We start from the raw sequence: 19,083 nt of genomic DNA, 5'->3' as shown, positions 1-19,083 counted from the left end.
TGTTATCCAAGCTTTATCCAGGCATAATCTATTATCCTTTTTCCTTCGTATCCTTTGCACATAGTAGAACTCGGGCCAGAGTCTCTGATGCTTCATCAGCTAGAGCACCCTCCATGGTTTGACCCCGCACAGGAGTCGGTGATTCCTGATGTATCGATGCTTGCAGCCCTACTGCCCTTTCCTGTAGCAGAGCCGTTCGAAAACCTTTGGAGAGATGACGCCAAACTAGCTATCCCCGACAAATTTGGATCATCATCTTTAGGAGAGAACCCACCGGCATGGATCGATCAGATGATCGCAGATCTATATTTTGATTCATCTGATGAGGTGGAGGCAGAAGTAACCGAGGAGGCCAGTAACAGCAAAATCACGTGTCTCTGAGTGATTTTTTATACTTGTGGACAAGTTCCTCCTGTTATCATCTATCAGTAATTTAGTAGTCTTTTGTCCTTGCCTTGTATAGACTTTTAGTGTGTTAGTATCTTTTGTGCATGATCATATAAGCTAGACGGGTCCCGGCGTAGGGTGGCTTTTGTGAAGCCAAGGCCTGATAATATAAGTTCCAGAGTCCATATGTATATATATATATAAGCAGTTGATATACTCTATGAAACTCTATGTTGTATTAAATTGAGCCTATAGGCGATTATATGATATTTATGTGCTTTTTGTGTATATATATATATACATATATATATATATATGTACAGTGGCGGATCCACGGGGGACCTAAGGTGGCCATGGTCCCCCCAAATTTTTTTTAAAAAAATAGTAAATAGTAATAATTAATAATATTAAATTTTTTTATATATAATATTAAAAAAAATATAACTTACAAAATTTTATAAATTAAAAAAACTAAAAACTGCATTATGTATTAGATATTTGAATTATTGTTGCTCTTGTTAACAAATAGCCCATTCTAATAATTAATAAAAATGGTTCTATTATACTAGCCCAAGCCCATACTATTAATTAAAGTAACCCTAGTACATTTTTCAAATATTTGTTTCAAACTATCATAGGCATAGCGCCACTTTTCTCTCTCTTTTAGTGATTCCCAAACTTTTGGTCTTCTACTCTTCTCATTCTAATTTTCTTTCCATACCAAAACAAGACATATGAAGAAAAACCATTGAAGAGAAGTGAACAACAAAATATTAACCATTGAATGCACAACAAAGATTCAAAGAGGTATATTTCAATTTTTTTTAAGTTAATGACAATGTCAAGTATTATTTACATTATTTATTTAAAATAATTAATTTATTTTTTTTTATAATGGACAGTGTTCAAAGATTGAAGTGAGGACAAAACTCAATAGAATTATTTTTTTGTGAGACTTGGAACAAAAAATAATCAGGTAAATCAATAACTTTATTTTTGGTTATTATATATTTGTGTTTCTAAAATTATTTGTTATTGCTCAATAGGTTTAATATTTTTTTTAAGAAAATAATATATATGCAATTATTTTTGTTTTTTTTTTTGTTAGATAGTTCAAGTTAAGTTAAAAATGTCAAAGATGAAAATAATTCACTCATTTTTCAAGAGAAAAGAGAGAATATATGATGAACAAAATTCAGCTTCAGATTCTTTGAGTAATGTTCAAAATATTATTGAACAACCTGTGACACAACTTGTTGAGCAAGATATTCAACCCCCTGCTTCCAAAATAGCAAGGACTGAAATAGATCAAGTTAATATTGATACATTGATGCGTGATCCCGGAAAGCGTCCGCAAATTTGGAATTATCCTATCAATCAACAAGATGAAATCCGTAGAGCATACATAAAGTTTGGACCATATCAATTTATTATGGATGAGTACCCTCTTTCTGGTCTAGAAAGTCATCCTCGTCGTTTCAAAGCTCATTGGTTTAAGAGTTTTTCTTGGCTAGAATATTCGCCAGAAGTGGATGCTGCATTTTGTCTTCCATGCTATTTATTTTCTAAAAAATCAAGTCCATTCACATCAGGAGGATTTCGCAATTGGAAAAAAGTGAATAATGGAAAGGATTGTGCATTTTTATCTCATGTGGGTAAATCTCTTAATTCTCCTCATAATATTGCTGTTAAGTCTTGTAAAGATTTGCTTAATCAATTATGTCACATTGACAAAGTATTGGCTAAGCAAAGCTCACAACAAGTTTTAAGCAATAGATTGCGTCTTAAAGCCTCTATTGATACTGTCAAATGGTTAACGTTTCAAGCTTGTGCTTTTAGGGGACATGACGAGAGTCATGAGTCTCAGAATCGAGGAAATTTTCTTGAAATGTTAAAATTATTAGCTTCTTACAATAAAGAAGTGGATGCAGTTGTTTTGGATAATGCTCCTCAAAATGCAATATACACATCACCTTCTATTCAAAAGGAAATTCTACATGTTTTTGCTAGAAAGGTGCAAAATGAAATTCGCAATGAGATTGGTAATGCAAAGTTTTGTTTGATTGTTGATGAAGCTAGAGATGAATCTAGAAGAGAACAAATGGCACTTGTTGTTAGATTTGTTGATAAGCATGGATTTGTCAAAGAAAGGCTAATAGATGTTGTTCATGTCAAAGATACTACTTCTGCTACTCTAAAACAAGAGATTTGTTCTGCATTATCTCATCACAATCTCAACATTCAAAATGTTCGAGGTCAAGGGTATGACGGAGCTAGTAATATGCGTGGAGAGTGGAAAGGGTTACAAGCTTTAATTATTCAAGAATGTCCTTATGCATATTATGTTCATTGCTTTGCTCATCAATTACAGCTAGCTCTTGTTGCTGCGGCTAAAGAAGTTGTTGATGTTCATGCTTTTTTCCAAAGTTTGAGTAATATTATCAATGTTGTGTGCTCTTCTTGCAAACGCAATGATGAATTACGATCTGCTTATGCAACTGAAATTTCCCATTTAGTTGCAACTAATCAAATTGAAACAGGAAGAGGAGCAAATCAAATTGGCACATTAAAAAGATCAGGAGATACCAGGTGGAGCTCTCACTTCAACTCAATTTGTAGCCTTTTACGTATGTTTGGAGCAACAACTTCAGTTCTGGAAGATTTGGCTACTAATGGATCTACATATTCTCAACGTGGTGATGCTACTTATGCTCTTAAATCTTTATTATCATTTGATTTTGTTTTCATTTTGCATATGATGAAAGAAATCATGGGAATCACTGATAAACTTTGTCAAGCATTGCAACAAAAATCTCAAGACATTTTGAATGCTATGCATCTGGTTTCTAGTACAAAGTCATTGATTCAACAGTTAAGAGATAGTAGTTGGGGAGCACTTTTGGAGAAAGTTAGTTCTTTCTGCAATGATCATGCTATTCAGATACCTGATATGGGTGCTTCTTTTAGTGACATAATTCGGTCTCGTCGTAAAAAGGATGTTGTCACTGTTGAACACCACTATCGTGTTGACATTTTTACTAGCGTGATAGATTTTCAATTGAAAGAGCTAAATAGTAGATTTAGTGAGCAAGCAACCGAGCTCCTCATACTGAGTACATCTCTAGATCCTAAAGATGCTTTCAAGTTATTCAGTGTTTGCAACATATGCAATCTTGTAAAGAATTTCTATTCTTTAGATTTTTCTGAGCAAGAAAAGATTCAATTGGATTATGAGTTACAACATTATGAACTTGATGTGGTTAAAGCTCTAGATTTTCAGAATTTGTCTACTCTTGCTGAATTGTGTCAAAAATTGACAGAGATAGGAAAATCAAATATATATCCTTTAATTGATAGATTAATTCGTCTTGTTTTGACTCTTCCTGTGACAACAGCAACAACTGAATGGGCCTTTTCAGCTATGAAGATTATTAAAACAAGGCTTCGAAACAAGATGGAAGATGAATTTTTAGCAGATTGTATGATTGTATATATTGAAAAGGAAATTGCTTCAAAATTCACTTCAGAGATGATAATTGATGATTTTAGTTCCATGAAGCATCGTCGAGCAAGTTTAAAAATATCAAAATCTTAAAGTATGTAGTTGAACATTGACTTTTATATAATATAATTACTTTTTTGATATATATGCTACAAATCATATTTTGTTAATTTTTTGTTATATTTTATATTTAATTGGCCCCCTCTTATGAAATTTTTGGTTCCGCCACTGTGTATATATATATATATATATATATATATATATATATGTATATATATATATATATGTATGTATATATTTGCATGCTTTGAATTACTTAAACTTATCTTATATATCTGGCTAACACATGATCTTGATAAGTGATACAAGCTCATATTTATATGTTTAATATATCTAATTTAGAGTCTCTAAGATAAGTCGAATAGTAGCGCCTAGTTAATAGCATTGATCATGACGTGCTAAGAATAATGAATCCCTACTAACATTCTCATAATTTCAAAGACATTTTCAAGAAAAATAATGCCAACACAAGTACACAAACAGAAACAAACAACAGATCAGATGGAAGAAGAGCCAACCTTAAAATGAAGAAGGGGCACGGATTTGGTACGCAGGAGGTGTTAGCACACCAAAATACTAAAAAATTTTTTGGCGCACCGAAACACTAAAAAGCATCAAAATAAAAATGTTTTTTTTTTTAGGGTCTTTTTTCAATTGTTTATAAAATAGAGGGTCACTAACTTCCTTCTTCTTCTTCAGTCCAGGTTCTCTTCCTCCCCTTTCCCGCAATCACACCGTCCCTTCCATTATCTCTACAATGACTGAAATCTCCCCACCACCTCTCCTACTCGCTCTTTTATCGTGCTACCAACTCCTTCTCCTTATCTTTAGGTAAATACTCATTGAAGAAGCTCAATTTTTCACACACCTTGGAACAAGTTCCACCAACTCTTTTCCCTAAGTATGAATTCCTACCGAAATTCTTGACCAGGTAAGATTCTTCGTTGACAAAGCTTTGTTTCACATTGTCCCTGCAACCTTTGCCGAGCTCCACCGTCATTTCCGCCACACCTTTCATGAACTCCGTCACACACTCCTTCACTCTCACCCATTCACCATCACCGCCACTGCTACCGCCAACAACAAATTCCGATGAGTTGTTGTTTCTGTTCATCTTTCTCTCTCTTCATAGGGTCCACATTTTCTTAAGAAGAAGAAGAACAAGAACAATGAAACGAAAAAAAGGAAGGAGAAAAATGAGTATTTATTGAAATATTTAATTAATTAAATGATTTATTTGAGGTTGAATTTGAGAGTGAGTGAGTGAGTGAGTGGTGGTGAAGGAGAAATTTGGAGAGGCTTAAATGTTGACAAAAGAAAAAACTCAAAAGGCAAAAGAAAAAAGGTGGTGGGTGAGAGCAAAAAATGGCAGTGCCTTTTTTTATGGTTATAGTTATAAGGAAGGAACATTTGGGACTTAGGAGCAAAACAAACAACCAAGTATGTACCCTTGCTCTTAAACGGTTACATGCCCATTCCCCTCATTATATTCTACCTACATCATACTACTCATACATATTCATTTTATCTTTGAAATTGGTGAATAACTAAAGAGTAAAGGGAGAATTAAGAGATGTTGCTGCACACGTGACGCGGTTGCGGATTGGAGATGCTGATGAGGAGGAGTCGTGCGCATTGGCAGCGACGATATTGTCCAAGAAGTCATCCTGTCCACACACTAGGCCGTCATCGGAGGTGAAGTACCATCCTCTCTCACTCTGGCTTGATGCCCCACTCCGATGTTCAACGAATCATCTCCTTGCATCTCTGATGTCTATACAAAATAATACAACAAAAAATATTTTACCCAACAAAATTTCCTCAATTTTGAATTAATTTAAATATCTGATTTTTTTTAATTTTTTGATATAATACTCCAAAACATTTTAAATATAACAATAATAACCATCATAAAATTAATATTTATAAAGTTACTCTACTTACACAAAAACATCATAAAGTATTATCTAGTCAATCACATAAAATTATATTCAGAAGAATATCCGCCGTCAGATTAAAAAATATATATAATTCAATGACTCTCGTCAATAGACACATTGGTCAGCTAAAGAAAAGTGTTATGCGCACTGATCAGCCAAACCTCTTCGGTACATGGAATTCGTATCCATGAAGAAGCAAGAAAATACAGTAAATGTGGTTACAGTGTGATGAAGAAGAAGAGTTTTCCATGACAAATAAAATGAAAAAAAGAAAAGAGAAGAGAACTAATTTAAGACATTTAACACATGATCAAATTTGTTCGCTTAATTACCAAAAAATTCAGCCAATATTTTAGAGATGGTTCAGAATATAATCCTCGTGAAGTTGTGAAGAGTATAACCAAGAAAATAAACATGTTTAGCACAGCATAGGTCATGATACTCGTTGAGGGTTCTTGCTAAATAAGTGGCGTAATAAATGGAGACACTGCAAAACAATCCACTTTGATATCACCGAGATTGAGTTTGTTTGCAGAGAGATTGAGATAAAGATAAAAATTGAAAGACTGAGATTCAATATCATGTTTGATTATAAAATATTAGAACTAAAATTTCAGTCTCAAAATTCAAAATTTTAGTCTATTTAGTAACTCTACAAAATAAAAACATAAAAACATAAAAACTCTTTAGTTTTTACTTTCTACATGTGTTGTTGTTTGTTTTGGAAGACATATATAATATAATGTGGAATAAATTGTGTTTATAATAATGTTGAAGTGATTCTAGCTCTTACTAGCATCAATATCATGCTTGTTTCTACTTTCTATTCAATTTGGAGAAGCATTACATATTATATATTCATAATAATCACGTATAGAAACAAAATTGATAGATTAATCAAGTAATTGTTTGCCTAAATAAAAACCTTTTGTTAGGTGGTGCCTATGGTTTTGAAGTTTTTTGATAATTTACATTTGGACAAGAATTTTTATGAGATTTGACAGATTTTTAGAAGAGTGCATTAATTCCATCCATTCTTAAATTGAACTAATATTGATACTTATGGCATTTTGTGAAAATTATGATAATTAGAATTTAATAGTTTTAAAAAATATATTTCTGTAAGGAATTAAAAATACTTCTGGATATTATCTTTTTAAAAATAGTTTTAATTATAACATTATATTATTATAATTTGTAAATATTATAATTAATAAATAATTACACTATTTTAATAATTAACTATTTTTTGTAAATAATAAAAAGTATACTTTGGATTTTTATTTTTTGGATAATTTTAATTATAATATTATATTTGAAGTTAAATAGTTGTAGTTAAAATATTATTTTAATTTGTAATTATTATAATTAATAAATAATAATATTTTTAATAATTACATTTTCTGTAAGTAATTAAAAATATTTTTGAATATTATTTTTTAAATAGTTTTAATTGTAATATTATATTATTATAACTTAAACAATTATAATATTCTTAATATTATTATTATAACTTGTAAATAGTATAATATTTATGTTTAATGTTTGATAATATTTAACTTTTTATTGGAGCTTGTTGAATTTGTTATGTTTTTTGTTGTACTGAACGAACAAAAATATTCTACTTCAGAAAATTGATTTACAATAGATGTTTAATGCGATGGTAGCTGACGTTTTATGATTAATGGGATTCTATTACGTTTTGAAAATGGATAAAAGGTAAAAATTTATGTTTACATAAAGTTAAAAGTCGTCAAATAAAAATTTAGTTAAATCAGTTAAATTATTTAATGACTCTTAATTATTAATTTCATATAAAATTGACTGTATCTAAATTTTTATTCTGATAAAATCAGATAACAAGTCATATTATTTAATGTTCTCGTCGAAAAGTAGAAGTGGAAGACTTGCATCTTTAACTTGCAAGTAAAAAATATGGTGATTGTTATGGTGTTTAAAAGTGTTTGCCTAACTTACTAAAAAGAGTTAAAAATTAATATTTAATTTTAAAAATATAAAAATAAATAATTATTAAATATTCAAAAATTATTATAAAAAGTAAGTTAAACAAAAATTAGACATCAAATTATAGGTACCATAGAATTCACCAAAAAATATATACGGTTACACTAGAAGATGTGAGACAAAACGACAAATAATAATCATAATTTCTTGATCAACTAGTGCCTTACAATTTTTGGCAGGAAATCCAGTGAGTTTACTTACTCCAAGTGGGTTTATAATTGGCACATTTGAGACTGATGGAATTTCATAACGGCAGAGGAAATATACAAACAGCGAGAAGACGCATAGCTGAGAGTTGAGTGCGTGAAAGTTGACAAGAAAGTGCATGTCACACCACCTGATATTTCCAATGCAATCATCACTTCAATTCTCTATATCAATAATATAGATTTTTCTAATATAAATAAAGTTTAGCTAATATATATTTTAGAGCGCAAATTAAAATATTATTAATTAAAAAAATTTAATATTTTATTTTAATAAATATATAATAATTATTAGAAATCAAGCTTTGTATAATTTTTTATAATAAATTTTTTAATTAATAACTTTAATTTTTTTGGTTAAAGACACATTTTAATATAAAACAAGTTTTATTAAAAGTTTAAAATTTAAAATTTTTAATATATATATATATATATATATATATATATATATAATGTATTCATTGAAGAAAAGTTCAATCTTTTTTCAGTTGAAATAACTTAGCTTTACTAATTATTTTAGCAGGATTATCTAATAAAAAGGTTCAGATTTTACTAAAAGATAAAGTAAAATAATTTTATAGAAAAGTTGAATTTAATTTATTTAATATCATTAAAGGTTTAAAATTTTATATACCCTTTTTATAAGATTCTTACACTTTTATATTTTTAACAAGTATTTTTACAAAATTTTTAAAAGTTTTATTAGAAAAAAATAAGATATATTTTTTAAAAATAATATCAAATATAGAATATTATTTTCTTTAAAAAGATTATTAAATATTTTTAACAATTGCTTTTAGGATATGGGTCAGTAAAATCATAATATTAATGACCCTCTTGTTATCACCTGATTACAAAATCCATAAAATAATACACAGCCGTATTAGGCCTGCATTTGGTTTCCCGCAATAAGGTCGTAGTTGATATAGAAAAATGAAAATACATATTTTCTTTTTCCGGCTTGACAATGTCTTTAATTTTGTTCTTTTTCATTTAGTGCTTTGATACTTGAGAATTGTTCAAGATGGCTAGCTTTGCATGAACCCGGTCCTTTGCCAAAAAGAAAAGAAGAATTATACATAAGATTCTTTTTCCTCTCCTCATTGTGTATATAATAATTAAAAATTTTATTTGTATATTAAAATTAGTTATTAAAATAAAAAAATTTTTATTTTAATAAATAAAATAAATGTAATATTTACTAAAATAAATAATTTTACAAATATTTACCGATTTAAATTTTTTTGTCATATCTCGTTTACATTGTGAACGAGATTATTTTTACATATTTCGTTTACAGTATAAACGAGATATGACACGTCAGCGTGACACGTATATATCTCGTTTACACTGTAAACGAGATAATAAAAGACAAATATTAATCATCTATAAAAGAATGTCTAATCCTTGGTATTCTCTATACACATTTTATATCCTTTTTCTGTCTCGTTTTTCTCACAAAAGTAAAGCTGAATGACCAGTAACAATCCATTCATAGTTGTGCTTGTTTATCCTAATTGTCGTATGAGAAATGGCGACAACGATGTGACATTTGAGTGTCAGGATCCGATATTGTTTCGCACTCAGTGTGTGAAGACGTTGTCGGATTTAAAGAGTTTGATATTGAGCAAGCTCGGTGGTACACAAGCGAGGGAGATAGGTAGGGTGGGGTATAGGTTGCTGGCACCCATAGAAAATGGAGTCTTCCGGTTTCGACTATTTCGACTTCACGGGGACGAGCATGTGCGACTGATGTTCGACATTCATGGGAGGATCATGTATGAACAGGTAATGGAACTGTCCGCCGAGGTGGATTACAGTGGTAGTGGGGGTTCCGTACACGAAACCTATGTGCAGGACGACAAACCTCTCGCACCACCGCCCATTCATGTCGTGATTCCAGAGCATGAGGCAGAGGAGGGTGAGGAGGAGTTGGACAAGGATTACATGGCGGACAGTGAGTCTTCCGATGGTGGCGATGAGGATGAGTTTGTGCCGGTGACACCTACCGGGGCTGTGGCGCGCCATGTGCTGCCTCCACCTCACCCGATTTCGGCGCTATCGGTTGTGCCAAGTCACTATCACAGTCTAGATTTGGACGTCATGCATGAGAGGACCCCGATTTCTGACACATGTGAAATGGATTACAGCCTAGACGGCGGTGTAGAGTTTCGGGTCGGACACAGGTTCAGAAGTCGAGAGGCGGTACTTCAAGGTGTGAAGAACTACAGTATTCGGAGGAGTGCTGAGTACCGGGTGATCGAGTCCGACCGGTTAAAGTACCATGTGCAGTGCCATCAAGCTGACAATGGGTGTCAATGGAGCCTCCGTGTGGCCTTTCGCCAGAATCTCGGTTACTGGTAAGTTTAAATTTAATTGTAAATTTGAGTACTTTTGTATGATATGTGATATGGGTTAGAGATATAGTGTAAGCATAAATTTTTTGTTGTGATTAGGGAGGTTCGGAGGTTTGGTGGACCACACAGCTGTCATTCCCCGCTTGGCACGCCTTCACCCATTCAGTCAAAAGTATTGTCAGAAAGAGTTAAAAGAGGGAAGAAAGAGGTTGACAAAGTCAAACTGGGGGCCCGGAATTAAGCTGTGAACGACTTCTATATATAGGCGTGGACATGCCATATCTCGTTTACAGTGTAAACGAGATATACACGTGTCACGCTGACGTATACGTAAAAAATTGTCTCGTTCACAGTGTAAACGAGATATGACAAGAAAATTTAAATCAATAAATATTCGTAAAATTATTTATTTTGGTAAATATTACATTTATTTTATTTATTAAAATAAAAATCTTTAAAATCGGCCATTAATATATTTATATATAAATATATATGTAGTTTAATTTATTTTTTATGTGTATTTATATTTTAACATATATTTTATACTGACAACTAATTTTAGTAGCTAATTTTCGTATATATGTGACATAATCGGTATATAATATATGAATTGTTATTAATTGTTGCTAGTGAAACAACATAATATCATACACAAATATTGCATTGTGACAATTACTTTTGTTTTAAATACAAAATTTTGGTAATAAGATAAAAATATAGCTTAGTAAAAATGACTTAGTAAAAATCTAACGTTGTGTCTTTATTTGAAAGAAAAAGGAAAAGAAAAAAGAAGACAGAGAGAAAGAGATGAAGAAATGAAAAACAACATACACAATACAATTAAGAAAGACAGAAAAAGAGAATAGTCGTCAAAGAATTGGTTGAATTAGTTTAGTTTTTCATGTTTTTCTAAACCAAAAATACAAATCATTTACGGCCTTCGGCCCATCAAGTAATCAATCACGGCTATAAGTCCAAACAATTCAATCAACAATCAATCCACCACAAACCAACCAATTTTTAGTAAAAAACACAAGTAGGAATGTTCAAGCACAATCAAGCAGTTACATCAAGTAGAGTAATTAGCAATTAAACATAATTATTCACATAGGCAAATTAAGTATAATATGTACACCCAAATAATGTCACATAGATGCATATGATGAATGTCTGTCCTATGGCTGATGAGACTCATTTGTCAGTTATCAAGCCAACCCGACAAGTCAAAACCCTTGGACTGTCTCTCGTCGCGCATCCCCATGAGTCTATGCATAGCTTTTTCTTATTTCATTCATAACTCATATATTCATATATAACGTTACTCAATGGGGGGTTTTCCATTCCCGTGAATTTATATGTGTCCGGTCACCCTTGCGACGTAGGGTCAACAAAGTATCGAGTCTCAACTTGGAACACATGGTGGCAAGCCACGGTACTTTATTCAGAGAAACTCGTATCTTAGATAAAAAAAGTGCAAAAGCCATATATTCATTTATTCATCATCATTTCCGTACTTCATTAACAATTCATATCAAATCAATCATCATTCAAGCCATAAGTCACTTTTTTCTTTAAAACCAGAAAATAAACTCATCTTTATTTCAAAATTCATAATCCTCATATCTCAATTGTTCCAAGTTCATAATCCACTTTTCTTTAAAATCAAACCCCTTGGAAAAGACGCAAATCTTTTGCTTTTTAAATCATCCTTAAACTATTTTAAATCAGAGTTGTCAATTAATAACCTTGGCAAAGACTCAAGACTCTAGGAAAGAATAGCTACATCATTTCTTAAATTCTTTAGAAATTTCCAAAATCGTAGTTACTTAATTTCAAGTCAATTGAGATAGAGACTTAAAACAAAAATCAAAGCATGTTTAAAAAACTAAGTTCTAAATCAATTCCATTTCATTCTTAAATCGGTAACCTTCCCAAAGGCCCAAAATTGTTTAATCTTGCTAAATCAAAATTTAAAGAGTATTTTAAAAGCAAAACAAACTTAATTAATCAAAGTTTAATTTCTTCCAAAATCCACTAAAAATTCTTCCAAAAGTATTTCTTTAATCAAACTTCAAAACATAGGTTCTTTCATATTTAAATCAATCTTAAACATAAACTTTCCGTAAACAGATTAAAATAGAATCTTAAAACAGAATCTTAATTTTCATGAAAATTCACTAGCATCTCCCATAAAACTTGGACTTTGCCACCTTTTCCGGATCCCAACCAAACCTTACCGCAACCCCTTCCACGGGTTCAAAACCAAATCAGTTTAAAATCAGACTAATTCCAAAAGTTCATATCATTCTTATTCTTCAAGAAAACGAATTCAACTCATATCATTTTCAATGAAACAAACTCGTTTTCAAAACTTCAGAAGAAATAACTTTAAAGAAATATTTCAAAAACAGTCATTTTCACAAAACTGAACAATAATCAAATCAAACAAGCATTCACATCCATCCAAGACGACCAAACAATACATAAGACTTAAACAATCACTAAAAAAATATTTTCACATGAATATCCATATATAGCAACCATGAAATATAAAGTTTAGATTTCTGAAAAGGGCCCCTACCTTGGCAAGCCGAACCCAAAACCCAAACATGTCAACGAAAACCTTTTTGCTTGGCGCGCAATCTGCGACAGCCGCAACCATAGCAACTCTAATCTCGGTATACAAGAACCGAAACTCAATCCTAACAGCATTAACATTGTAAGGACATTAGAAACACATAACAGAATAGCAATTATAGAGGTTCGAGACGAGGAACAGCTTACTGTACTTACAAATAAGCAAGAGAACAGAGCAGTGGTAGCTCCAGTGACAACGCAGCAGCTTGATGTAGTATGCCACATTCATAGAACTCAACATGCAAGACCCAGAACTCGATCCTATAACATCAAAATCTCATATCCTTAACAACTTAAAACAGAAATACCGATTTCAAAGATTCCAGAACGAGACGCTTACTCAAACAAGGAAGAACGGCTGTACTGAACAGCGATAACTCCGATGGTGGTTTCGGTGATCACAGCCATGTTCCCGGTGACCTAAACGGCGGCAGAGCAGCTTCTGATGGCGACAAGAGCTTCGACGACGGCGACAGTTCTCCCTAGCGGCTCTGCTCGACGGTGACGGACTCAGAGGCGGCGACCTCAGAGGTGACGGCGATCACATGCGCAGTAGTAGCCCGCGATGATGATGATGGCGGCGGCTCTGCACAGGGACGATGGAAGCTTCAAGGACAGTGACCTGCGGCTTCCTCTCCTACGCGTCTCTGTTCTCGATGACAATGCAGCATGGTGGCGGCGCGATGGACGGTGGCGACGGCGCATGTGACACAACGGTGGCGGTGCGAACAGCTCCTCCTCCCTTGGCGCTCTCCCTAACTCTCTCACGGGTCTCCCTCCTCTCTCCTCTCTCACAACCCTCATTCTCTTCCCTTTCCTTCTTTCTTTTCTTTTCCGTCTTTCTTTCTTCCTTCAGAAGTGTGTGTGTGTTAGTGAGGGTGACGGTGGATGAGAGAGAGATGAGTGGAGTGTTAGAATTTGGAGTGGTGTGGGATAGTTTAGGTATTTTTATTAAAAATAAGGTTAGTGGTGTAATTTTATAAAATAATTAAAAAGGTAAAATAATAATCAACAACCAAAGTAAATATAAAATTTTCATCTTTAAAATACCTTCTAATTACAATTCTTAAATTATTTCCATTCAAATACCTCTTTTTAATAAAAGTTAGAGATAAGCAAATTAATTCTCCTTTATTTGTAAAATAAGATTAAAAATCTAAATATTTAAAATTAAGGCATAAAAAATATTTACTATTTTTCAATTATAAGAACTCTAAATAACAAATAAGAATTTACTCAACTTATATATAAAAATCTCTAAAAATATAATCTTAAATAAATATAATAAATCATAAATATAATCATAAATAATCTTATATTTGGATATCTTATGCAAAAATATATTTTTATCTATTAATTATGTTTGGATATGACAATATAAAAATATTTTTTTGTTTATTTATTATGTAAAAAATATCTTTTTTTTAAAAAAAATCTTTTAAAAAAATGTAAATGGTAGCTTACTAAAAAAATATTTCTTATTTTTCTAGTATTTTTATTTTTATTAGCTATTAGAAATTTATTAAATATATTAAAAATAAAAAATCTTTTTTTATTAAACTTTTTTTTTTATCAATTTAATAACATCAAAACAAAAACTACATGTAGTTTAATTTAACTTAACTCTATATAATTGAATAACCTTTTATCAAATTAATTAATTTATAAATTACCATTCGATTACAAATTTATAAATTTATATACTATAGATTATGTCTATAAAATTTATGTTTATATAAAATCATTTGATATGCTTTTTATACATCGAAATTTGCTAAGGGTAATATAGAGAATAATTAAAAAGGATGAGAGTGAGTAGTTTGTTCAGAAAAGTTGGCAAAAAATTTCGTAATATTTGGACTATTAAATAATTTTAGTGATAAAATATTTTTTTAAAATTTTTTAATAATTATTAGATAAATTTTATTTAATTTTAATTACAAATTAATTTTTTATATATTATTTAATTATAAAATTAATCTAACATCTATTTTATAAATTATTATTCTATTATTCATTAATTATGTTTATTAACAATTAAAAAAATAACAACAAAATAATTATTTCATTAATCGTGATTTTCATAAATATTTTGGTAATGCGAATTAATATGTTTTTTATCCCATTAATCGATTATGTAACACTTCCAATCGATTAAATTGAAAAATCCCATATTGTTATGAGAAATTCAATCGATTGTGTCATATTTTCAATCTGTTGAATTACCAACAAACATAGTTTTTCTAACTTTTATGGATGTAACCGATCAAGAGATAAAAAAAACTCATTGATTTGCATTGCCAAAATATTTATGGAATGAAAGATCTATTTTCGTTGTTGTTTTTGTTTCTAATTATTAATAGAGTAAACTTCTATTTCTACCCACAAAAATTAAAAATGCTGACACGCCTACCCATAAAAGAAGAAAATTACCATTTATACCTATAAAACATGAGTTTCGCAAAACAAAATAATTCAAACACTAAAAAATCACCTAAAAATTTTAAATTACCTTTATTATCATCCACATCATCACATTACTCTTTCTCGCTCTCTTTCTCTCTCTGAAACATACATGTTGTTACAATATAGACAATAACAGAATACATCAAATGGAGAAGAACAAAAAGTTGATTGAGCTGATGCAACTATATCAACGCAGAAGAAACAGTTCCAAAGCCACAAATTCAATCCGCAAAGTGCAAGTCCACCATTTCATTTTTGCTCCTTTCCGTATTCTCTAACAACAACAACAGCACCAGCAACAATGATGAAGGGGTAACAGAAAATGAAAAAATAGATGAATGGTCTGAAGGGTAACGTTGCAGAAACTAGGCATTGAAGTCATCGGTGATGGTCCTCAACAAACTCTCCGTCCTCTGGTTTTTCGGCGACAACAACTACCAGTGGATGAAATTCTCCTCCAATCTTCTTTCAAAGCCATGGAGTCCATTCTTCGTCAGAGACCACGTCCTCGCATTATGCAACGTCAGCTTGTCGTCGCTGATGGAGGTCGTGTGACAGTGTTGAAGGTTGGTGAATTGAAGTCGATGTGGGTGATGGAGGTCGCGCGACAACGCTTCAAAGAGTCTAACAAGTTCAAGGTTTTTAGAACCAGAGATAAAGTTTGTTTCTTAGTGAAGCAGATCAGGAGAGAGAGGGCGTCAGAAGCCTTGGGAGGTAGAGGAAAAGGTATAGTGGTGATTGTGAGTCTCTTTGTCATTGCGGTAGTGTTGAGGGAGGCCAGCAATAGAAGTCCATTGTGAAAAGGGTGTGAGAATGAGAAAAATGGAGAATTGATCAAATAAAAAAAAAAGAATGAGAACAGAGAGGGGATGATTGTAGTAGTAGTGAAAATAAGGGTAATTTGAGATTTTTATGTGATATTTTAGTGTTTTGATAATTTTGTTGTGTGAAATTCATATTTTATAGGTACAAATAGTAATTTTCTTTTATTTTTACAGCAAAATAAGTTATAGTAAGTTAACTATTAATCGAAAAAATTAAGTTTTATTAAAAATATATATAAAATGACACTAGTGATGGGCTATACTATATATATCAAAGTTGTAATCATTTCTGCGAATATGTAGTGTTATTGGAATTCTTGAAGGTATCATAGTGGCCATAACCGTGATAGATAACACGAATTGAGTTATCCTCACCATACTCTTAACCATATTCAGCTATTACTTTAAGATTTTTGTATTTCTTATCCTCCGACCTCCATTACCACTGTTATAGGCATCCTATAACCACAACACGTCAACACATATATCAATTAATAGGGGGTAAAATAGTAAAAATGCACATATATTTACACTAATATAGTTAGGGTAAAATGTACTTTTTATTTTTTAACATTTAACATATTTTAATTTTACTCTAACATTTGAAAATTTTTTATTTATAGAACCTTTCAGCTCTACTCTTACAAACTATAGCAAATGTGAGCCTTTACCTTTCATTTTATAGAATTTTATTTTCAAACATTTGAATAAAATTGAAAAATTTTGTAAAGGTTAGGTGTAAAATTAAAATTTTTCAATAAGTATTATATTAGAAATAAAAACATATTTTATCCTGATATAATTTTAACATAAAATAGGAAAAAATAAACATGTTAAAAGATAAATATTTAACTAGAAAAGAAAATGAAATATTAATATTAGAGTAATTATAAATTAGAAAGTGAATATTGTCACTATCCTATTATATGTTATTCTCAAATTACTCCTAATTTTTATAGATTTTCTCCATTACCATAATAATAATAATAATAATAATAATAATAATAATAATAATAATAATAATAATAATAATAATAAGTATGAAAGTTAATTTTAAAAATCTAAATAAAAATAAAATATCAATAGCAAATTAATGGCAATAAAATAGACACATAAATTATAAATTATTGCTAACAATAAAATTGTCTTAACTGTAAAACATGTGAGGACATAAGAAGTTCAGGTTCTCCTTCTCAAATATGAGGCTTTTGCATTTGTCCTGTGTAGGTGTCAAAGTCATCCTCAAGAAACCTATGTATATGCATTATTATAAATTAAATTAAACTCTGTATACTTAATTCCAACTCAAGATCAACTATAAATAGAGGTTGTAATAGGATGGGTAGAGGCGAATTTTTATTCTATCAGATTCTATTTTATTTTACAACCGTCTGTATAAAATCCAATAATCCATTTTTTCTTTACTCGCAAATAATAAAAATTTATATTTTAATATATTCCTGTGAGTACGTGTCTATCTATTTTTATTAATTATTAGAATTTAATAAATAAAATAAAATTTTAAAATTTATATAACTATAATTATATACATAATATAAATTAAATTACAAATTTAAGATATCAAAGAATAGTATTAATAATTTTATTAAGTTTTTTAAATATATATTTATTGTGGGACGACAGAGAAATGGATATTTCTTAAATTCAATCATATCCCTATCTTATCAAAAATAACGTAATTATCCGTTTTGATTGGATAGGACAGATAGAATATCCGCGGATTTAGATAATATTATCATCCTTAACTATAAAATATCTTATAAAAAAATAATATTATTTAAAGGACAAATCACTTAAATAAGTTAAGGAGAACAAAAAATTACACAAATCCGTCAAATTAAAAATTATTTCATGAATCAACCAATGTACATTTCTATATAGTTCGAATTAGGTTGTTTTGAACTTGATTTACATGTAATTTAAATCACCTTGATTTAAATTACACACATGCACACACCCACTAATTTAAATCAACCTGATTCGAATTACACACATACAATAATTCGAATAAGGTTGATTCGAATTACACCATGATTTATTTAAAAAATTAATAATTTATTAAAAAATAATAATTTAAAATTAAAAAAAGATATATTTTATTTTATGCATTAAAAAAAAGCTAACAAAATATTTAATTACGAGACTTCTTTAAAATATTAATGAGCTATCAATTCGAATTCCATATAATACTCTTTTGTCCATTTTTAATAGTTTATGAATATTTTTTAATAAATTTTTTTAAATTATATGGTGAGATATTACATTATTCGAATTATGCATGAGGAAGTTTAATAAAATGTATTTTATTCTATACAAAATAATTTAAAAAATGGCTTAAAAGATTTTAAGAGTACTATAAAAATTTGTAATGACTTAGGACATTAAAGAAATACTCTATATAGTCGATAATAATTTAGAAATTAAAAAAATATATTTTTATCATGTATTTACCTAAATCACTAGAATATTACAAACTTTTATAGTACTTATAACATCTTTTAAGCCATTTTTTAAAATTATTTTGTATAGAATAAAATATATTTTTTAATTATTTTGGATGGAATAAAAATTATTCCTTTAATTTCTAAATTATTATTGACTATGTAGAGTATTTTATTTAAAATTTGTATACATGCATGATGTATTTACCTAAGTCAT

General features: G+C 30.1%; 2 protein-coding genes across 2 annotated transcripts; one reads left to right on the top strand and one right to left on the bottom strand.

Annotated features, from left to right (window-relative positions):
• Positions 1 to 2,275: 2,275 nt before the first annotated feature.
• Positions 2,276 to 5,045, top strand: LOC112717262 (uncharacterized). The gene is made up of 2 exons (XM_025769346.2): positions 2,276 to 3,541; positions 4,881 to 5,045. Exons 1-2 carry the CDS (start codon positions 2,276 to 2,278, stop codon positions 5,043 to 5,045), a joined length of 1,431 nt encoding a protein of 476 aa, XP_025625131.2.
• A 257-nt stretch (positions 5,046 to 5,302) lies between these two features.
• On the bottom strand, positions 5,303 to 17,754 carry LOC140175802 (uncharacterized). The gene is made up of 5 exons (XM_072204552.1): positions 17,557 to 17,754; positions 13,455 to 16,863; positions 13,271 to 13,375; positions 13,059 to 13,179; positions 5,303 to 5,723 (listed from the first exon to the last, which is right to left on the bottom strand). The coding sequence occupies exons 2-5, from the start codon at positions 13,520 to 13,522 to the stop codon at positions 5,628 to 5,630; spliced, it is 390 nt and encodes a 129-aa protein (XP_072060653.1). The 5' UTR covers positions 13,523 to 16,863; positions 17,557 to 17,754; the 3' UTR covers positions 5,303 to 5,627.
• Between the last annotated feature and the right edge of the window lie 1,329 nt (positions 17,755 to 19,083).

The sequence above is a fragment of the Arachis hypogaea genome, chromosome 10 (genome assembly GCF_003086295.3).
Source record: "Arachis hypogaea cultivar Tifrunner chromosome 10, arahy.Tifrunner.gnm2.J5K5, whole genome shotgun sequence".
Taxonomy (NCBI): domain Eukaryota; kingdom Viridiplantae; phylum Streptophyta; class Magnoliopsida; order Fabales; family Fabaceae; genus Arachis; species Arachis hypogaea.
This window is presented reverse-complemented; position numbering and strand designations above follow the sequence as displayed.